Below are 23854 nucleotides of genomic sequence, written 5' to 3'. Positions count from 1 at the left end.
AATAATTAAATTGAAGTCTCATCTGACCACCTTACAAACACACCTTGAAGATTCGAAGGCAACATGGAAAAAGGTGTTATGGTCAGAGGAGACAAAAATTAAATAATTTGGCCTCAACACCAAAGGATATGTCTGAGAGAAATCCAATACAGCTCACCATCTAAATAACACCATTCCTACAGTAAAGCACGGAGGTGGTAATATCCTTTTATGGGAGTGCTTCTCTGCAGCAGGGACTGGAACACTTGTCAAGATAGAAGAAAAACTGATGGGGCAAAATACCATCAATCTCTTGAGGAAAATCTGCTGCCCTCTGCCAGGTTTACCTTCCAACATGACAATGACGCAAAGCACACAGCAGAAATGACCACACAGTGGTTGAAGGAGAAAAAGATGAATGTTCTTGCATGGCTTAGTCAGAGCCCAGGCTTAAACCCCATTGAAAATCTGTGGAATGACTTGAAAACTGCAGTCCACAAACGGTCACCATCAAATTTAACTGAACTTAAGCAGTTCTGCAAAGAAGAGTGGGCAAATATTGCAAAGTCTAGATGTGCAATGTTAGTAGAGACATATCCCAACAGACTAGACTGTAATTAAAGCAAAATGTGGGCCAACAAAATGCTGACATAAGGGGATGATGCTTTTTCCAACTCAGATTCAATTTTAGAAACCCCCCCCACCCTGACATGTTGGCCCCGCCTCTTCCCTATAGAACTGTCACATGGCGGAGCAGGTAGACCACGGGAAGCATTCATCAGGAGCAGACCTTTTTCTTACTAAAGGAATTGTCAAACTGCCTCCTGTATTTATTCACTTTTACACCATTTTGGTGAATGGTCGCATATCCCCTCAATCACCGACCAGGTTTTTGGGGATAAGGCCCTTGTCCCCATCAACAAGGTGTTTTGGGGCGGAGGGGTCCAGGTTGAGGGCATGTGGCCTGGTATGGTTCAGGAGGGTGGGGGACTTGCTCTTCCCCCCCCACTTCTGACCTGTCAGGCTGAATGCTCGGAAAAGGGTCTGGTATGGACTTCGGGGGGACCCCATGGTGGGTTTATTATTTTTTTAATTTTTGCATGGGGTTCCCTTTAAATCCATACCAGACCCAAGAGGGCCTGTATGGACTGGGGGGTGGGGGGGCATACCGTTTCTATCTTTAATTTTCTTCAATAGCCAGGTGCTGGCAATTGAAACTGCGATTAATTTTAAATGGATTTTGATTTTTTTCCCCTTTAGAAAATTTTGCTGCTCTATCCATGCTGTTAAACTATGTGGTGTTAGGCCATCTCTATTTTCGAAATGATTGCACTAAACTTACTGCACATTTTCATGCGGTATTTAAAGCATAATTTGGAAATATAATGTAAGATTTTAAGGAGAGTTTTTGTAAAAAAATTTTTTTTTTTCTTCAAAACGCTGCTCGTTATTTTATGCATATAGCGTAAATAAGCCATAAAGTGGTTTCAACGTTAAATCAAGGCTTAAACATTTTTATATAGAATCAGGTGCATCTCATAGCTTACAGAACACAAAAAAAAAAAAAAAATATATATATATATATATATATATATATATATATATATATATATATATTTTTTTTTTGTTTTCATGTAGTGAGTCCACATCAGACAGGCGTTTATAGTTAAGGGCCTGGTAGCCAACTTTTTTTTTTTTAACTGACAATTTTTTATTATTTTCCACAGAAACACAATATAGCATTATAGCATTGGGTACAGGGAGAGAAAGATCATATTGTCACATTTCAATTCGGCATAAAATCACCCAAACGTTGGGCGGAGAAGCCTTTCAGTATAAACAGTTAGTGAGAAAGTGAAGTGGGTCTACTGGATTATAATACATCTCAGACATTGTATTCGTTAGTACCCTTTGCATAAATGTATAGATTCACAAAAAGAAAAAGGAAAGAAAAGAGTAGAGATAGGAAGAAGAAGGGGGAGGGGACGGCCACCCATCTCCAGAACCCGGGACAAGTCGGTGGGGGATGGGTCATAACTACATAAATGACACATATCATTAGGTCGCAGGAGTCTCCAACAGAACCCAGGGTTCCCAAATACGGTTATGTTTTTCAAGAGTATCATTTAATGAGGCCGTAAGATATTCCATTCTCTTGACATCTCTGATCCTGGAATGCAGCTCAGTCAGTGAGGGGGTCTCTTTCTTTTTCCACTTTAGAGCCACCAAACAGCGTGCTGCAGTGAGCACATGGGCTAGGAGTTTTTTGGATATTTTAGAGAAGGTGGCAGGTGGAAGGCCCAAGAGAAAAATCCTCGGATCAAGGAGCACCTCAGTATCAAAGATGGTCTGGAGCAGGGATTGTACCATACCCCAGTAGGGGATGATTAGAGGGCAGGTCCAATAGACATGAAATAGTGTTCCCCTATCCTTATAGCATCTCCAACAGCGGGAGTCAGCCGTGGGGTATATGGAGTGGAGCAGGTCAGGGGTCTGGTACCAATGAAATAGAATCTTATATTGATTTTCTTTATAAAGCGTGCATATGGAGCTTTTAGTAGCCTGGGTCCATATGGATTGCCAGGTCTTTAAGGATAAGTCTGTGCCCAATGCCTGCTCCCACTTAGCCATATATGAGTGTCGTGGTCCATCTGGTGAGATGTCAGTGACCAGTATCTGATAGGTGCGGGAAATCATGCCTTTGGGGGACGAACCCTCCAAACATAGTTTTTCAAAGTCTGTTAGGGGAGAAAATCTTAAATTCGACCTCAATGATTGTGCATAGTGGCGTATTTGTAGGTAACTGAAAAAGGCCTGTTTGGGAATACCAAAAGTCTCTTGCAGTTCTTGGAAGGGTCGTAACATTCTGGTTTTAGGGTCAATTAGTTGTCCATAGCGGAATATGGCCTTATCCATCCAGAAATGGGACATCTGTGAGGTTAAGCTGTCAGGGATATTGGGTGTAAATAGGAAAGAAGTAACTGGGGAAGATGTAGTGGAGAGGGGATATTTCAATTTGGCCCGTCGCCATAGTGTATGTAAGAGAGCCATTGGTCCTAGCAATTGTGCGCTGCCGGGAGGAATATCAGAGCTCCAGAGCATGGAGTTTGGGTGTATGGGGGCTAGCCACAACTTTTCTATCTGTGTCCATCTATTGTAAGCATGTAGGGTGCACCAGGAGGCTATAGGCCTTAATTGAGCTGCTAGATAATACTTAGCTATGTTGGGGAACGCCAGTCCACCTTGGTTACGTGGAGCATATAGAACCGATCTAGCAACACGGTGTCTTTTGTAATTCCAGAAAAAGTTTATCAGGTCACCCTGAAGTTTTTTTTAGATGTGAGCATGGGATGGGGATAGGGAGCGTCTCAAAAAGATATAGAAGTCTAGGTAGTATTGTCATCTTCAAGGTTGCAAGTCTACCAAAGAGGGACAGTTTCAGAGATTTCCATTTAGTTAGAGAGGCTCTGATAGAAGCGAACATTTGGGGGAAGTTGGCCTTGTATAGAGTATCGTATGTGGGTGTGATATGTATTCCCAGGTATTTTAAGGTAGAGGACCGCCAAGAGTATGGGAATGTTTGTGAAAGTGTTGAAAGTGTATGGGGGGATAAATTAAGAGGAAGAACCTCCGTCTTAGAACTGTTAATTTTATAACCCGAGAGGGTGCTATATCTCTCCAGCTCCACTTGTAAGTTCGGGAGAGATATGCGGGTGCCAACTTTTATTAAAATGATAAAAATCAAAAAGAAGTTCACTCAGGAATCCCGCACAGTGGTTTAAACATGAGACACAACTGAAAATACAAGCCCACCTGGCAGTGCTACAGGTACTGGTCCCTCAAACCACCAGCTCTTCCAGCAATCAAACAATAAACTTCTGCTCTACCGAGCCTTACTGTGGCCATAGACTAACCAGTCCTTGGTCTTGTAGTAAGTGTCATTACAAAAGCAAATCCTTTATATCCAACATCAGGGATGAGCACCCATGCTCCTAGATGTCTCCTCACATGGAGGCACACTCTCTTTCCCAGAGCTAGGACCAGCTGCCTTAATCAAGACCTGAAAAGAAAACCTTAAACTGCGGTCCACGGACTTGGAAGTCTGTCCCACCCGATTCTCTATCAGACTCCCAATAAAACCAGCCCCGGAATGGACTTTACCAATACAGGGTAAAGAACTATCCTTCTTTACCCTGAAGTCTTTGCTGGAATTATCTTAGATTGCAAATCTAAGAATCCGTGGAGGAACAATCGCTTTTCCTGTAAATTTTAACCTGTTTTACAGGCACCCCTCTACAATAATATATTATATATACACATACACACACACACACACACACACACACACACACACTATACATATTTATACATTTTATTTACACACTGTATATACATACAGAGTTGACTGGCTGTCAATTTCTTAAGTCACTGATTCAAAACAAGTACGCAGCAAATTAACTATGTGCTGCAGAACAATAACTCGCAAAATGAATGGAGCCAAGCAATTAGTTTTTTTTTCCCCATGTGGAGGCTCACATAATTATCTTGGAGCATTGCACAATGTCCTGCATATTCCTCTAGCATCAGATCATCCAGAGATTTAAAGTAAGGGGTTGACAGATCCACAAGCCCAACAGACTTTTTGAGAACTCATGGGCTCTAATGCATTAGACAACATTGACCATAACTGAATTGTACTCTGTTGAGTCCCACTTTAGTTGCATCTATATTTAGCAACTACTTAAGAATCCCTTTTCTTCTCAAAGCTTAGTAAAGCATTGTTTTTTCATAGTGAAAAGACTGATTCTCTTAGAAGGTCAGGGCGACACCAATCCTAAAGAAAAAAAAAAAAAAAAAAAAAGTCTGCTTTTAACAAAAACAAGTAAAGTCTGTTTTCTAAAACGACTGAGCTAATCACTTTTCCTGGTAGCAGTTTCTACTATTGGCAAGAACATTTTTTCTGTAGTGTTGGATAGCTCTGAAGTTTCTAGACTCGGGAGTTAAACCTGAACATGTTAAAGCAGTAGTAAACCACTGTGTGTGTGTTTTTTTTGCAACCTGCAAGGTAAAGCTATAATATGCATCGCATACGAGCACATTATGTGAAACTTACCTGAAAACGAAGCCCTCCAGCGCTACGCTGTCACTGCTGAGAGGGCTTCCATCTTCACCCAGTCTTACTGCTGTGTTCTGGGCTGTGAGTGCCTGGAACTGTGATGATGTCACTCCTGTGCATGCATGCGGGAGCCGCCGCACACGGCGCTGGACTCTGAAGGAGCAGCCTGGGTGGCCGTCCCTTCAGAGAGCATGCGGTGGTGACGCCACTGGATCCATGTACAGTAAATATCTCCTATATTGTGCATGTTTACGAGATATTTACAGTAACTATAGATAAGCCTTATTATAGGCTTACCTATAGGTAAAAGTCAGAGATGGGAGTTTACTCCCACTTTAAGCTCTTTAAAACACCACTGGTGAAAAAAATAATAGCAATAATAATAATAATAATAATAACCTAGATATAGATAGAGAATTACACAATGTAAAGCTTAGTTTCCAAAAATTCAGAGTGAAGCAATTTAAAGCCACCTTACAAAAAGATTTCAAACGTCGAACCCCAACGTGCATATAAAATGATATGAATTAGTTTTGACTGGTACTCCTCCATAACTTGGTACAGCCCTTGCTTAGATAGCTTGTTGGTCTTAGGCTAGGTATACCCCTGTGCATGTGGTGCTGATGCATTTTTGCTTGCTTTCACATGCATTTTTAAATACGCCATTATGATTCATGAGGTTTTGGCCAATGGCAAGCTGTGTTGTCTTGCATGTATTTTACGGTTTCTGCTTCCTGTTTAATTTGGTGTGCGTGGAAGGGATTTGACCTGTCATGGCAGATATGGCATGTTTTGTTGCAGCATCCAGTTACTGCTACAGTCTTGATAGAAGAGGAAGAGACAGAGGAGCGATTGCAAATAGGAAACCATGTACAATAACCTCCATGCACATGAGGAAAAGTTCTTCAAATACAAACGGTGGTCTTTTAAAAGGTGAGTGCATGAGCAAGGCACACATGCAAGGTGACATTTTGTGTTGCATTGAGCACTATACTTTTTCACACAGTTTTGACGAGTTGTTGGGTTTACTCTCCAGCAAGCTGGAGCTACAGAAGATGTTCTTCAGAAATAGGATTTTGCTGGTTGAAAGGCTAATAAAATCACAATGGAGTAGATTTACTGTGCACTTTGTATGTGCAGTTGCTCAAGAGCTTAGTAAATGCAAATGTATTCACATGCAATCAGCAGCTCTGGTGCAATTAAACTTGCAAAGCGCACAGTCTATTTGCCTTTTCTGAGCATTGGTACATTTTTTTTTCAGCCATTTTTAATTTCAAAAAGGCACAAAATTATGCCAACATTTTTAAAAAAAATGTAACAAAGAAAAATATAACACTCGAATGCCACGACTCAAGTGGCATTGGCCAAGGAACAATGCAAATTACTCAAGTGGCGTTGTCTAAGGAACAAGCAATACAGGAAACCAATGGGATCAGCCACAGCTAAAAGGAACCTTTAGTAATCTCAGGAGGAACCCTGGTGGAGAATGGCTTAATTATAGGTTTTGATAGGTGTATTTCTCCTGGGAGGGCTCATGCTCTTCAGTCCTTCCTGTGGAATATGATGCACTGGTGTTAATGGATGGAAATGGGATGTGGCCATTCCTGGTAATAAATGTGGGATGGGAAGTTGTTGTGCTTCTAGTATAGGCTGCTGGTGCATAGGTGTGCTGGGATACAGGGGGCCCAAATGTAGATAGTATGGGGGGTGGGGGTGGGATGCAGAGTGGAAGGGTGAACAGTTTGAGTATGGTGTGTGGAATATGTGTAGGAGGGTGGGAATGTGGAGGTCTAGTAGTAAGGCTGTTGATGAGAAAATGAAATAGGTTGGGTTGGGTGGGTGCCATATGCCCCAGCAATGGGGAGAGGAACAGGTGAACATGGAAGTGCACACGAGATGTTGGTCAGGGGGGATAAAAACTTGTACTGCAAAATTCCAGCCATCATCTGTCCCAATCCAGGCGGTTAGCAAAAAATTGTTCTTTGCACTGGTTTGATTGCATGCTAGATTGCATTGCTGTCAGCACCTCCAACAGTTGGTCACTTTACCTGCCTGTAATTCTTGTTGCCGAGTATGCTCTAGCAGCTGAACCACCCCCCTTTTTCTTGCATTTAGGTGCTTTTTGTAGCAGTCTTTGATGCTACACCTTCTTTTCAACGATTTAACTGCAAAATCTAAAATGTATAATTTTCCTTTTAAATTCTAGGTACCTTGCAACTAGTCATTCTCTTGCTAGTTTACATTTCAAGTTTCTGGTGGGGAAATCAACAGCGAGCTATGCTGTCCAGAACACCTTCTCAGTCATATGGAATATACTTAAAGTGGATGTAAACCCTCACATATACCCAGTGAAGTAAACTGCCTCAGATGATACACAGAAATGAAACAAATCTCCCTACACAAGTTTTATAAGTATATCTGCTCTCTTCAGCTTTAGATACTGTTTAGAAAGTGCACGTCCTCTTAGAATTTGCTTTTCCTGATTCACCTGTGGGTGTGGATTCTTGCTATACATGGTGAGACAGCTGATTGGAGCAAAGGCACACATGCAGAGCTTGCCTGTGAATAGTTTAGCTGTCTGCTCATTTATGACACCCTTCTTGACACAAACTTCAGGCTCCCGTCTCTGAGAACTTGCCTGAAGTTATCAGGCTGATAACAGACAAACTGAGCAGGAGAAAGCCACAGGACTTTGCGCCTGGTATAGATGGAAAAAAACCACTGCAGATTTATGTGCCCAGCTCAAATTTCATGAATCGGGTTTACATTCACTTTAAAGATAAGTTTTCAAGAAACCAATGGCAGAAGAATAGTCCAAGATAATTTCGGGTTTCTGGGAGTGCTGCAAACTTAACCAAATTGTGTGGGAGCAATTGATGGGGAACACATATATGTATAATTAAGCCCGAAGCTGGTGGCAGCTACTTTTATTAATTATAAAAAATGTCTAACTTGTTTCACTTACATTGACCAGCTCTGACTCTAATAATTTTTCACACTGTTTATTTGGACAGCTGCTGCAAGAAAATGGCCTGGGTTTGTCAGAGAACAGTCCAATACCTGAAACAATTGGTCCTGCTCTACCATGGTCTTTGTAGGGAATGAGACCTTTGCCCCTGGTGAGCACATGCTAAAGCCCTTTTTTTTTTACTGGCTGAATGTAGAGAGGAGGGTGATGGTTTATCACCTCACCATAGCAAGAAGAGTTGTCGAGTGTGCATCTGGCATCCTTTCCAGTAAATGATGCTTTTGCACACTCCCATCCACTTAAAGATGCAGAATGCTCTCACTGCAGTTAAAGAAACATGTGCCCTGCACCGCTTTGTTCGTAATTATAATGGCTTCCATTATGTTTCTCCCCCCCCCCCCCCATTCACACAGCACACAGGAACAGAGCTGAGACTGTCAAACAGCTGGTGCTCCCCCCGTCATCTTTTTTCCCCTTGGTGTCAGGAAAACGTGTCAGAAGTGATTCATGCTGATAGCTGAGGAATGCAGTAGCAGACATGACACTTCGTGTTCTTAAGACAAGCAAACGCCATAGAGGGATGTGCTTTGTTCATATTTCATGTCTGAGGTTTACAACCACTTTAAAGGTTTAAAAACATTTATTTTCTGTGTACTAAATGTTAGTTAAACCGTAACTATACTTGCCTCAGCTCCAGAGATGCAGCGTCCCAAAGCTTCCCACTTTGGGTGGGTAGCTTATAGGTCTCGATTGTTGGCCGCTGTCTAATTTGTACAGCAAGCTGCACATGCATGGCTCACAGCTCACTGTACAGGGGCAGACAGGCAACTAAGCAACTTAAATGCAGACAAGATAAAAGCAGGTCTCTTCTGCTTTAAAATTCCTGCCTGCTTGCCCATCTTTAGATCTGGTAGAAAACGTAGAGAATATACCGTGCTGTCTCTTTAGATGGTGAACAGCAGCCAGCACAGCAAAAGAACAATTGCAAACAGCGAAAAATAAATAAAAGTGCAGTGCTAATATGCACTTTTAGAGTTACCTAAAATTGAATAGTGATTGTGAGATAATCAATATATATGAAAAAACTGAGATAATAGAAACAATGTGTGTGATAGAACCCCTAAATGGACATAAAACTTAGTACATAAACAATGCAAACATATTGAGTACAAAAAAAGTCAACGTGATATCCACAGAAAAGGTGATCAAACATGTGAATGAGTCCAAGTCCATAAATTGATTGTCTTGGCATCATTGAGACTTCAAAGAGACAATATATTAAAAAGGAGGTTGCAAGTAGATAGTCCAGATAGTCCACCACCTATTGGTCTATCTACTTGCAACCTCTTTACATATTTTCTCTCTGAAGTCACAATGATGCCATGACAGTCCATTTATGGACCTGTACTCACTCACGTTAGATCTCCTTTTCTGTGGATATCACGTTGACTTTTTTGTACACAATACATTTGCATTGTTGATTTATGTGCCAAGTGTTATGTCCCTTGAGGGGTTCTATCACACAAATTGTTTCTATTATCTCAGTTTTTTCACATATATTGATTATCTCACAATCACTATTCAATTTCAGTTCACTCTAAAATTTCATATTAGCGCTGCACTTTTATTCATCTTTAGATCTGGCCTAAAGTTCCACTTTAATAAAATGAGATTCCAACGAAGGCATTTCTGAATATTTTTTCTGTGACTTGTTCTCAAGAGTGATGCTTTGTGGCCTTCCTTGTGATGTTTGCAGAGATTCTGTACAACCTTACTTTATATTTATGCATTTTATTATATCAGTTTAAAAATAAATAAATAAATGTATAGATAGATATAGTGAGATGGTGCATTTCTGTGCTCTCTGCATCTGGACCGTTACCGTAATCAGACTCCCTGTCTCCCAGACCTTGCCATGTGGACAATTTTAATGATGCACAAAAGCTTTTGTGTCATTGTGACTTCAGGTTGCAAACACTTCTGCATACAAACAACAATGTTTGTATACAAGTGTGTTATAAGCATATATTAGCATTTATATAGAAAGATGTGCCTGGAAGTTACTTACATTTATTGTCTGTTTGGTTAAATAACCATCCTAATTTGCATAAATGACTAAATGCATGAATGACTTGTAATCTCTTGCCATTCACTATCTAACGTTTGCTACAATCCTTGAATGACATAGCCTCGCTCACCAGTCTGATACTCTTCTCTGTATTCACCATACTGTCTCCTTATTACTTCCTGGTTTGTGCAGCCTGGGTAGTGTAGATGTTGCTAGGAGGAGGCGTCTTGTCATGCTATAAAACACATCAAAAACACATGTACATGCATTTTTGATGTGCTTCAATTGAAGTCTACGTACCCAAAAACACATCCCCCTTTCTTTTTTTCCCCATGTAGAAGAAGACTGCAGGAAACTGCATAGATGTGAAGGAGAGCCATATAAAATAATTTTAAATGGATGGTTGTGCATTCCTGCACTTTAGCAAACACACTTAAAAAAATAATAAAACACAAGTAAATCTAGCCTTATTGAAGCTCTTTAGATACTTTCACTCAAACACTGGAACCTTCTAGAAACAGATATATTTATTGAATATTGATCGATTATTAATTGAGATCATGAGATGCTTTAAGTGCATCTATGAGTCAAAATTTAAAATCAGTAATTTTAACATTGGATTTCAAACATTTCTAGCATACACCTATTAATCTGAGCGATCTTGAAGTTTGTAAACTTACCTTGTGAAGATCACCACACATTTCCTTGAATTCTGTGACATGTATTCACTAGGCTCCCTGTGAGTAAGCACTGCTGTGTCACACACTTCACAGAGCCTGCCTTCTGAATTAGAGGTGCTAAGAGGAGGGTTTTCAAGAAGGAAGAGTCAGTACAAGCAGGCAGCAAGGTACCACGTAATATGTAGTCCTGGGAAATTTAAAGTAATCAGCAGAGACGAAGGTGCAACGCATGCAGGAAATTCAGGAAGTAATGGAAAGGGATGGCCTGGGCTCAGGCAGCACTTGTAACATGAAAGATTCTACAAGTCAGCTTGTACTGGGATGTCAAATATACCCATTGCTTGTATTGTTATTACCATATGAAGTTATAAAATGAAAATGTATGCGGTGACCATAGATATCCTTCAAATTCACTTATGCAAACAGTACCAAAAGATCTAGGATAGATCACATTTTAATTATATAATTTGACAATAGTTGTAGCAAAAAAACAAAAACAAAACAAAAAACACACACACACACATCTATGCTGACCAGATATGAAAAAAGTGCCTGTCCTCCACTGTGCAGACAAAATTAAAGAGGTCTTTTCAAGGAATTAATCTTACATCTAAACAAAAGTGGAGCTAGCAAAAGATATAGTCTTCATGATAAGTTCATGCAAGTTAAGTAATGTGTACAGTAAAGTTCTGTACACACGGGTCGAATGTCAGGAGGCAACAATAGAAACCGGCTAACATTCGGCCCGTATGTACTGCAGCTGGGCTGGCTTCTGTGGCAGGGACATGACCGAAAAATGTCTGCTGACCGGGAGTGTTCTTGTGGGATGGCCGTCCCCGTTAGAACACAGCAGAGCAGCGGAAGATTGCTGTACTAACTTCAGATTGTTAGTACATCACCTTCGTTGTAAGAAGTCAGTTTTTTTTTTTTTCATTCCACCCGCTGGGTTGAACGGAAAAAAAACAAAAAAACAAAACTAGCAGTGTGTACAAGATTACAAAGTCTCAGGGCTGCAACGAACGATTATTTTCATAATCGATTAGTTGGCCGATTGTTTCGACTAATCAATTAAATTGGATAATAACCTTAAAAGTGTGGTGTATAATTTAGGTATGTAAAGTACAAAAAAAAAAAAAAAAAAGCCAATTTATTCTTAAATATCTATATGCAGTGGTAAATATAAATAACCAAATGCAGTCAAAATCAACGTTAGTTTTCGACCACAGTCATGGGAAAATTCGAAGGAGCAGAATAGAAAACTTCTTGGTCAAAGGAATTTTCAGATAGTGTAAGTGGTTTTCATTCAGAAATTACATTCATTTTTAAACTGAATGTTAAAAGCAAGTCACATTTTCAAACTACATTCATTCAGCGAATGTACAAAGATTTTTTGTATGAATATTCTCGTCTGAAAATCGATAAGTGTATGGCCAGCACAAGGCTTGGTTCACACCTATGCAGTTTGCTTTTGATCCGTTTCTACTGTGCTTTTTTTTTGGGCAAATTTGTTGTTGGGCAGATTAAAAAACGCAAATCAATGCAAAAAACGCACAACATGCTTTTTTGCAGCTTCTCCATTTCAAGTCTATTGAACCAAAAAAGTACCATTTTGCGTTTAATAAAGGCCTTGGCCCTTTCCAAATACGCATTGGCTGAAAAAAGAATAAATGTGAACGTGTCCCATAGGAAACCATGCTAACCACTTCAGCCCGGAAGAATTTACCCCCTTCCTGACCAGATCACTTTTTGCAATTCGGCACTGCGTCGCTTTAACTGACAATTGCACGGTCGTGCGACGTGGCTCCCACACAAAATTGACGTCCTTTTTTTCACACAAATAGAGCTTTCTTTGGTGGTATTTGATCACCTCTGCGTTTTTTATTTTTTGCGCTATAAACAAAAAAATTGCGTCAATTTTGAAAAAAAAATTTTTTACTTTTTGCTATAATAAATATCCCCAAAAAATATATAAAACAACATTTTTTTTTCTTAAGTTTAGGCCGATACGTATTCTTTGGTAAAATTTTTGGTAAAAAAAAAATTGCAATAAGCATTTGATTGGTTTGCGCAAAAGTTCTAGCGTCTACAAAACAGGGAATAGTTTTATTGCATTTTTATTGATAATCTTTTTTTTTTTTACTAGTAATGGTGTCATTTAGCAATTTTTATCATAACGGCGACATTATGGCGAACACATCGGACAATTTTGACACATTTTTGGAGCCATTGGCATTAATACAGCGATCAATGCTAAAAGATTGCATTGATTACTGTAAAAATGTCACTGGCAGTGAAGGGGTTAACCACTAGGTGGTGCTGTAGAGGTTAAGTGTGTTCTAGGGAGTGATTCTAACTGTGGGGGGGAGGGGCTGTGTGTGACATGTCACTGATCACCGCTCCCGATTACAGGGAGCGGTGATTAGAGACAGTGTCAGGAGAACTGGGAGATGCTTGTTTACATTAGCATCCCCCCGTTTTTCCTCACCGTGAGACGATCGCGGGTATGCCCGCGGACATAGAGTCTGCGGGACCCGCAATCACGGAGCTCCCAGCGGCGCACGAGCGCCCGTTGAAGGGCAACGTACAGGTACGTTAATCTGCCTGTACGTGCCCTTCTGCCGCAGTATAGCTGTGTGAGGCGGTCGGGAAGCGGTTAAATGATCTGTACTGTGTTTCTGCAAAAGCACCAAAAAAAAGCATAAGTGTGAACCAGGCCTAAAACGTTTAGTAGCAGCAGTATGTTTTTTTTTTCTTTTTTTTTTTTTTTTAAATCACCTGTCATCATGGGGTTAAAAAAAAAAAAAAAAAAAAACTAAAATGAGCCCTTTATAGTACAAAAAGAGCAGATAATCGCTACTATAAGGGTTCCATTTATACTGTGAAACAGTGAAAGAAGTAATAATTTTATATATAATAAAAACACCCAGAAGTAAGATATATGGGCATTATAACTAGGAGTCAGACATGAAGCTATATGAAGGGTGGAAGGGAGATATAAATATTTTACATTAAAGTAAAAATTACTGAAAGCTGAGACTTTTTCATGGATATAACCATTTTACCCACTTGCCGACCGCCGATGTATGTCCCTACTTTGGGGACGGATATTGTTATGGCAGCAGCTAGCTGCCATAACCCCGGTATCCCCGCGTTCGGCCGGCGATCGGCTACAAGATAAAAGTGGTCTCTGCAGCGGATTCACCGCGAGGTCACTTTTATCGGTGGCGGGAGAGGGGGCCCCCCCTCCTGCCGTAATCCGTGCCGCTTACTGGAGCCGTTGGCAGCGGCGGAGGCGATCGCATCCTTCTCAGGGCTGTGCATGGAGACGAGCGAGGGGAAGATGGCCCCCACCCGTCTCAATGACACTGCAGGGCGGAAGCGACGTCACTTCCGCCCATAGCTCTTAAAGGGCCAATTTATTTATTTATTTTTTTAAATGACATTTTTTTTTTTTTTAATTGCATTTTAGTGTATATGAGATCTCAGGTCTTTTTGACCCCAGATCTCATATTTAAGAGGTTCTGTCATGCTTTTTTACATTCCTTGTAATAGGAATAAAAGTGGCACTTTTTTTTTTTAAACAGTGTAAAAATAAAATCAAGTAAAATAAAGAAGAAAAAAAAGTTTTAAAAGCCCTGTCCCGACGAGCTCGCGCGAGCGCAGAAGTGAAGGCATACATGAGTAGTGCCCGCATATGAATACGGTGGTCAAACCACACAAGTGAGGTATCGCCACAATCGTTAGAGCGAGAGCAATAATTCTAGCCCTAGACCTCCTCTTTAACTCAAAACATGCAACCTGTAGAATTTTTTTTAAACGTCGCCTATGGAGATTTGAGGGTAAAAGTTTGACGCCATTCCACGAGTGGGCGCAATTTTGAAGCGTGACATGTTGGGTATCAGTTTACTTGGCGTAACATTATCTTTCACAATGTAAAAAAAATTGGGCTAACTTTACTGTTGTCTTATTTTTTTATTCAAAAAAGTGAATTTAAAAAAAAAAAAAAAAAAAAAAAGTGCGCTTGTAAGACCGCTGCGCATAAGCAAAAGTACTGCAATGACCGCCATTTTATTCTCTAGGGTGTTAGAAAAAGAACAATATATAATGTTTGGGGGTTCAAAGTAATTTTCTAGCAAAAAAAAAATGTTTTAAACTTGTAAACATCAAAATCTCAAAACGAGGCTGGTAAAAGGTTACTTTAAATGTAATTGTAATGCATTATATTACCTCCAGTCTATCTGCCTCCGCATTCTCTGGGTTCAGATGCTGATCTTCCCTGCAGAGTCTTTAAAGTGATTTTTTTTTTTTTTTTTTTTTTAACCCCTTCCCACCGAGCGTATGCAGACGTGCGTACTCAGCTTTCAGGGGTTATACCGGGATGATGCCTGCAGCTGCAGGCATCATCCCGGTACTGTTTTTTTTTTTTTTTTTTTTAGAGCCGGCGATCTGCTATCCAGAGATAACAACCGATGCGGCTAAAAGCCGCTCAGCTGTTATCCCGGAAGGAGCGGGAGGGGACGTGTCCCCCCCCTCCCGCCGCTCTTACCAGGCCTCCCGGTGGATCCACTGGGAAACCCGATGACCAATCCGCCGCCTCTGGCGGCTAGTGACAGTCTGGAACGAAGCCGTGAGCGGCTTTGTTCCAGCCTCCTAATTGCAAACGCGGAAGTGACGTCATGACGTCACTTCCCGTTTACTCGTCTGCCAATGGCACCAGTTTTAAAATAATATACAGTATTCAGAATCGCCGAAAATGGCGATCTGAATACTTTGAAGTGCAAAGGAGCGATCGGGGGTCTTTGGGACCCCCGATCCCTCCATAAAGAGTACCTGTCACCACCTATTACTGTTACAAGGGATGTTTACATTCCTTGTGACAGCAATAAAAGTGATCAAATTTTTTTTTTTTTTTAAACACAAATTTATAAATATAAAAATAAATAAAATAAATAAGAAAAAAAAAAAATTTAAAGTGCCCCCGTCCCCGCGAGCTCGCGCAGCAAAGAAAACGCATACGGAAGTCGCGCCCGCATATGTAAACGGTGTTCAAATCACACGTGAGGTATCGCCGTGATTGTCAGAGCGAGAGCAATAATTCTAGCACTAGACCTCCTCTGTAACTCTAACCTGGTAAGAGTAAAAAAAATTTAAAGCTTCGCATATGGAGATTTTTAGGTACCATAGTTTGTCGCCTTTCCACGAGTGCCTGCAATCAAAGCGTGACATGTTTGGTATCCATTTACTCGGCGTAACATCATCTTTAACATTATACAAAAAAAATTGTGCTAACTTTACTGTTTGTTTTTTTTTTAAAATTCATGAAAGTGTCCCTTTTCCCAAAAAGATGCGTTTAAAACACCGCTGCCCAAATACTGTGTGATATAAAATATTTCAACAATCGCCATTTTATTCTCTAGATTCTCTGCTAAAAAAAAAAAATATTATATATATATATTTATTATGTTTTGGGGGCTCTAAGTAATTTTCTAGCAAAAAATATGGATTTAACTTGTAAACACCATATGTCAAAAATAGGCTTAGTCATGAAAGGGTTAAACAAACATGTTATACTCATCTGCTCTGTGTAATGGTTTTACACAGAGCAGCCCTGATTCTTCTCTTCTGGGGTCCCCCACCGACGCTTCTGGCTCCTCCTGCCTTCAAAAGGCCCCAATAGCAAGCTGCAAAGTATAGTATAGAGCAGGGATATGCAATTAGCGAACCTCCAGCTGTTGCAGAACTACAAGTAACTTGAGGCATAGCAAGACTTTTGCAACATCTGGAGACCCGCCAATTGCATATCCCTGGTATAGAGTGTCCCTATAGCAAGGTTAAAAAAAAAACTTGGACTTTCTGCCCAGGACTACATGTCCCTTGGAGCATTGCTCCTCACACATTCACAAGTTCTCAGGCACTTTCTGACACGTATAGATGATGTACTGAGCTGTACGTGTGCTGCACTGTATTTCCCCGATATGTAAACAAATAATGCATTCTGTATGCAGGCCAACTAATCGGCTGGCGGATTAAGCGATTCTGAAAATTGTTGACAACTATTGTTAGAATCGATTTGATTTGTCCCTACAAAGTCTTGTAATATTCTGGTAACTGTGCTGTTCCTGACTGTTTACAAAATGTCTGACACAGATTAGCTCCCTAATGCAGCCTTGTATCTTTTGATTTGCTACAGTCACTATGTTGAAATTAAAATTTCCACCTGTCTGCAGCAGACTGATGACAATCTTAGACTAAGCAAAGTCACTGGAGTGAAGCTTAAAGAAGGATAAAAAGAATGGCAATACAATTAAGCAATTTGCAGAATGAAAATGTAGAGGCAACCTAAAAAGGGTTGTAAAAGCTCAAAGGTTTTTTTTTTTTTACTTTCATGCACTCTATGCATGAAGGTAAAAACTTCTGTGTGCAGCAGCCGCCCCTAATACTTACCCGAGCCCCATCTCAATCCAGCAATGTGCACGAGAGCAATAGCTCTCCCAGATCTCTTCCTCTTCATTGGCTACCATTACTGTCAATCACAGCCAGTGAGCCAAGGAGGGGCAGGTCAAGCTCTATGTGTGAATGGACACAGAGCAGAGGCTCAAGAGAAAGCCTGCTCGGGTGCCCCCATAGCAAGCTGCTTGCTATGGTGGCCCTTGGCAGGAGCCAGGAGAACTGGCAGGGGACCCAAGAGGCGGATCGGGGCTGCTTTGTGCAAAACCACTGCACAGAGCAGGCAAGTATGACATGATTTTTGTTTGTTTTTAATAAAACAACAACCTGCCTTTAATATCACTTCAAGAAAAATGTCATGCATTAACCTGAGGAAACGTAAGCATACCAAACAAATTCCTCTTACCGGCAGTCTGTTTCCTTGGTGTAGTGCGGATTGTAAATTCGAAATCAGGGACAGCCCGGCTGCTTAGGTGCAGGTGATAATTCCTCGCTTCATCCAGCAAATCTCTGCATTTCAAGTCCTTTCTTATTATCTGCTCTTTGGCAACAACAGACATCAAAAATTCAATAGGCAACAATGGCAATCGAACCTGGAAAAAAAAAAAAAAAAAAAAATGAATAAAAATTTGCACACAGATGTCCAGGGTTTACTACATTGTGTAATTTCTAACCATACGATTGCAAAAACCTAACACCTGAACCAACCAATATGTATGTATGTATCTTACATATTAGCAAGCATTTGCACGTGCCTTCTTCCTGTAGTCTAACAACACAGGGATCCCGCTGTGCCTTTACATCTGTACATATGCACAGTGCAGCATTACCCATTTATAGGAACTCACTTGATAAAGTATTGTATTTTTGCTCCATAAGACGCACCTAGTTTTTAGAGGAGGAAAACAAGAAAAAAATATTCTGACCCATATAGAAGCCTGGTAAATAAAATGTACGTTAACCAGTGGTTTATATTCCTATATTAAATAAAGATACACCAGTGTTTATGTGAGAATAATCTGATGAACGAGTAATTGGACCTTATAAGGCCACACAGTGTAGATCTATAGCAGGATGTCTCCCATGTTCCTATAGATATATAGCACAGTATGCACACACCACTACTAATACAAGCAAACATATTGAAATGGTAAGAAAAGAAGGTGAGAAGCAGTGTAGTTAGCCGTGTCTCTATTCATCTATCCAAGCACCTAGCATGGTCTCAACATAAAAACTTGAGCAAAAAACTTTCAGCATTATAAACACACACACGCCGCTTGACGCTCTCGTCCCCCCACGTTATTTTGATTGACACCCAGGCAGCTACTTCTCCGTCTCACCACCCATCCCACTCATTCTGGCATTGGCCCCGCCTCCCTCTGCCCCCATTGGCTTGCAGCAGCCCGGGAGGAGGGTGCCCCCAGAAATGACATGGGGATGGCTGCGATTGGTGACAGCGGACTCTCACGTCAACCCGCGTTGGGCTAGCAGCGACGCAATTGGAGGCAACGTGGCATTGCCTGTGCAAGGCCAGCTTCTGGTTAGCTGGAGTGAGTGAGGGAGGCCCGAGTCGGTGGTGTCTGGTGTCTACAGAGTGAGCGGTGGCAACGGGGTGGGTGGGGGAGTAGGCCTGGTCAATATTCGCTTTAGACGCACAGACATTTCCCCCCCCCCCATTTTTTTTTTTGGGGGGGGGGGGGAGTGTGTCCTATGGAGCAAAAAATACAGCATACCTAAAGCCAAAACTTGGAGAAAATACAAGGTTGCTTGCACCTCTGTAGTGAGATTTTGATGGTCACCTTCTCAACAAAAGCTCTAGTCTTGTTCGGATCTCCCTGAAACTGGCAGCTTTAACCCACTTCAGCCCCACTAGGTTTTACCAGCTTCCTGACCAGGCCATTTTTTGTGTTACGGCATTGGGTTGGTTTGCCTGAATTTTTTTTCCCCCATAAAAATAGAGCTTTCTTTTGGTGGCATTTGATCACCTCTGCATTGTTTATTTTTTGCGCTATAAAACAAACAAAAAGAAGGGGCAGCAATTTTGAATAAAAAAAAATATTCCTTACTTTCTAAAACATTCCCAATAAAAAAAATAATCAAAAGTCAATTTTCTTCATCAGTTTAGGTCAATATGTATCCTGCTACATATTTTTGGTAAAAAAAAAAATCCCAATAAGCGTTTGATTGGTTTGTGCAAAAGTTATCGTGTCTACAAAATAGGGGATAGATTTATAGCATTTTTATTATTATTTTTTTAATAGTAATGGCGGCGATCTGCGATTTATCATACCTGCGACATTATGGCGGACACATGGAACAATTTTGACACATTTTTGGAACCATTGGCATTAATACAGCGATCAGTGCGATTAAAAATGCATTGATTACTGTAAAAATGTCAATGGCAGTGAAGGGGTTAACACTAGGGGGCAGTGAATGGGGTTAACTGTGTTACCTGGGAGGTGATTCTAACTGAAAGGGGAGGGACTAACTACAGGAAGTGACAGATCGTGGTTCCTAGTTAATAGGAACACACGATCTGTCACTCCAGGCAGGACAGAACAGGGAAGTGTGTGTTTACACACACTTGTCCCTGTTCTGTGTCTCCAGCTCACGATCGCTCATGGCCGGTGGTCATCGCGACCATCGGCACCCTGCTATTCGGAGCCAACGAGCCAATGTATAGTTACGTGGTTTCGCGCAGGGGAGCCAACCTGCCGCAGTAAAACTGCGGCGGCTGGTCCGGAAGCGGTTAAAAAATAAATAAATAAAATAAATAAACGGCACTGATCCTTGTATAAAATGACCTTGGCAGGGAAGGAGTCAACACTAGGGGTGCGATCGGGGGGTTAAGTGTGTCCTAGGGAGGTGATCTCTAACTTGGGGGGCGAGTGTTACACTGGAGGAAAACAGATCACGTGAAAAAGAAGAAGATCTTTTCCTCACTGACAGATCAGTGGTGTGCCTCGTTTACATAGGCACACCGCTGCTCCGTGTCTCCTGTGAAGGATTGGCGGTCCAATCACAGCAGAAGCGGCGCTCCGGCGGCACGTCTCCAACACCTCGTGCACAAAGTCACGTACAGGTACGTGATTTTACGCAGCCAGTCCAGAAGCAGTTAATCACACACATGCACAATTTGATGACGCTGGAGCATGCAGACATAGCAATTGAGGAAACCTTCAAAAGAAGTGGGGCCAAAAGTTCTTTTGGTCCTACTTCTCTGGGGATCACAGGAGAGCACCTTTGTACACTTCTGTGACCTGTATTCAACCGACAGCTGGCTAAACCCTGCTGTCAGCTTACGTCACTCAGCCGTCCCAGACTCTGGAGAAATCCTGACTTTAATGGTCGGGATCCACCCAGATGCCTAGACTGGCAGCTGGCTAAGCCTTAGCCAGCCGCTCCAGCAAGTGCCGATAGTCACCGCCTCTCTGCTCACTGAACACCGAGACCTGAACGATCAGCAGTAAACTTAGATTTCTGGTCCTTTATATACAGGCTTATTCTGACTAAGGCCCCATACACACTATTAGATTTTCTGCAGATTTTTGTCTTCAAATTTACCAAAACCATACAATAATACGAGGTCAAACCTTAAGCGTTTCAATTTGTATGCAATCAGGCAGGCCCTTGCACTACATGGTTTGGAGGTCAAAACCATCTGGTGAGTGAGGTGGGAATTCCAATACAATTTTTTGTGTAGCTATACATTTTTTTACAATGTATGTTGTATAGTGGCAGGACTGTTAATTTTGGTTTCTCTCACAACAGCAGCTACCTATTATAAGGTTGTCCATGCAGGCGTTTAGTTAAATTTTTCACCATTTGCCCTGGGTATCCATGTAATATTTTACAATCAGGACCCTGTTGACAGAAAGATTCTGAGTAAAATGTTCCACAAAGACCTTGCATTTGCACACGCATAGGGGTATAAACATGCTTTTGTATAAAATACTTCATTCTCTTCTACTTGCCAGTGTGTGTGTGTGTGTGTATGTGTGTTTTTTCTGTCAATATGGGGTGCTGTGTGTACATTAATGAGGAAAAAAAATGAACTTAAATGATTTTAGCAAATGGCTGCAATATAACAAAAAGTGAAAAAAAAATTAAGGGGGTCTGGATACTTTCTGTCCCAAATATGTTTAAATATATATATATATATATATATATATATATATATATATATATATAAATATAAATATACACACATACACATACATTAATATATATATCTATCCATCTAAAATTACTGCACAAACATAAAGAAAACGTTTTCTTTTGTACTCATTGCTATATTACTGATCTGATGCAGCTGTGGGCATTGTGTTCTAATAGAACTTAATTTACCTGTGATCAGTATAAAAAATGCCTCAAGTGTGCAAGAGGCCCAAAATGCCCTTTTCTGGTAACCCCAGTACTGAAAGATAGTACTTGATGTTTTGTCTATGGGAAAGGGTGGGTGGGGGGGGGGGGGGGGGAGCTGTGTGAGCCATAATTAACCATGTGTGCTGGCAGATCTCGATCAATGAGAAACTAGATTTGACTACTGTCGGTCCCAGCCAAGGGTTGAAGATTTAAAAAGCTTACCTTCTGTTTTGTATGTTAATAAGGAGGAAACTCGAGCTGTACCAAGCATTTTTAATGGGACAGGCTCAATCTAAATTTAAGAAGAGCTTGCAGTCTGCCATGACATCTTCTCCTAAGAAACATCTAAGGCCTCTTTAAAGCGGGGTTCCACTCAAATTTTTAACTTAATCTTACCCCCTTCAGTTAATTGCATAGATGTTCAAATGCCGCACAAAAATTTTTTTTAATCGCTGTAATTACCTTTCTATTGCACTTTATTGTGGCACTTCCTGTCTCTCCTCTCATGGGAGTAGGCGTGTTTATTGCCTTTCCCCGACGCCGCACTGTCTCCTGGGAGATTAGCGTCAGGCTTCCCAAGATTCAGTGCGAAAACAATGATCATGTGTGTGAACAAGCTGTGAATGAACAGCATTCACCGCATCCAGGAAATGAATGCTTGTGGGCTTCACATGCCCACAAGCAAGATGGAAACAGCCAGCATCACATTTTTTTAAGTTATTATTCAGTACGAAAACAGAGGCGGAAATATTACACCCAAACTGTGAGTATTATTTTGGGGTTAGCAAAGTGTCTCAAAAAAAAAAAAAAAAAAAAAAAAAAAAAAGAAGAAGAGGATTGGTCGCCGGACTCCCACTTTCACATGAACAATCCGTTCAGGTCCCCCTGTCAGTTTTTTTAGGCGGACCTGAACGGACCCTACATAGACCTCTATGGAGCGTCGGATGTCAGCGGTGACATGTCCGCTGACATCCAACCCACTCGATCCGAAAAAGTGTAACGGAGGGAAAACCTACTTTTCCATCCGTTTTCGGATCGGATGACGACAGACTCTACGGTCCATCATCATCTCCTCCCCCATAGGGGAGAGCGGCACTCTGACAGGTCCATCGCTGCACAGGGTGCAGCGACAGACCTGTCATCTGCCTGCTCAGCGGGGATCCACGGAGCGATCCCCGCTGAGCAAGTGGATGTTCACGGGGCAGATCATCACGGATCTGTCCCGTGTGAAAGGACCCTAAAAGGAAAAAAATGTTTGTGCGCGTTTTTTTTTTTTTTTTTTTTGTTTTGTTTTTTTAAGTAGGCTGTGTAAATGGGACACAAACATTGTGAGGTTTTCACAACCCTAAATGGAAATGATGATCTGAAAGGAACTATCAAAGCAACTTGGGCTTCCATAACACCTCAACAGTGTAACAGGCTGATCACATCCATGCCACTCCACATTGATGCAGTAATTCATGAAAAAAGGAGCCACGACCAAGTATTGAGAGCATACTATACTGTACATGAACATTTTCAGTAAATATGGGTAGCTGCGCTAACCCTTCTAATTATAACCCCACCTATACATGTCAAAAAATATCTAATGTATTTAACCACTTCATTACCCAGCTATAGACATATGACGTCCACAGATGGGATTTCCCATCCTGGGTGGACGTCATATGACGGCCTGGGATTCCCGGCCGTCTAGGGGGCGCGCGCGCCGCGTTGCTCGGGACCCGGTGCGTGTGCCTGGCGGCCGCGATGTCCGCCGGGCACCCACGATTGCCCGTTAACCGGGCCGGCATGTGGATCTGTGTGTGTAAACACACAGATCCACAGCCTGTCAGCTCTGAGGAGAGCGATCTGTGTTCCCAGAACGGAGGAACACTGATCGGTCTCCTCCCCTTGAGCGTCCCCTCCCCCTTCAGTTAGAATCATTCCCTAGGAAACATACTTAACCCCTCCCCGCCCCCTAGTGGTTAACCCCTTCAACTGCCTGTCACATTTACACAGTAATAAATGCAATTTTATAGCATTGATCGCTGTATAAATGTGAATGGTCCCAAAAATGTGTCAAAAGTGTCCGATGTGTCCGCCATGTCGCAGTCACGAAAAAAAATCGCGATCGCCACTAAAAAAATAAATATTTTTTTTTTTTAAAAATGCCATAAATCTATCCCGTATTTTGCGCAAACCAATCAATATACGCTTATTGCGATTTTTTTTTACCAAAAATATGT

At 41.3% G+C, this 23854-nt stretch overlaps 1 protein-coding gene across 2 annotated transcripts in view; it reads right to left on the bottom strand.

The window, feature by feature from the left end:
- KLHL8 (kelch like family member 8) overlaps window positions 1-23854 on the bottom strand; it is a 122316-nt gene that overhangs the window by 39400 nt on the left and 59062 nt on the right. For both annotated transcript variants that reach the window (XM_073599891.1, XM_073599900.1), the window contains one exon: window positions 17665-17851. In XM_073599891.1, the coding sequence (XP_073455992.1) occupies window positions 17665-17851 (187 nt within the window). The remainder of the gene's footprint in view (window positions 1-17664; window positions 17852-23854) is intronic.

The sequence above is a fragment of the Aquarana catesbeiana genome, linkage group LG01 (genome assembly GCF_042186555.1).
Source record: "Aquarana catesbeiana isolate 2022-GZ linkage group LG01, ASM4218655v1, whole genome shotgun sequence".
Classification (NCBI taxonomy): Eukaryota; Metazoa; Chordata; class Amphibia; order Anura; family Ranidae; genus Aquarana; species Aquarana catesbeiana.
Note: the sequence above shows the minus strand (reverse complement) of the source record. Positions and strands in the feature narration are given on the sequence as shown.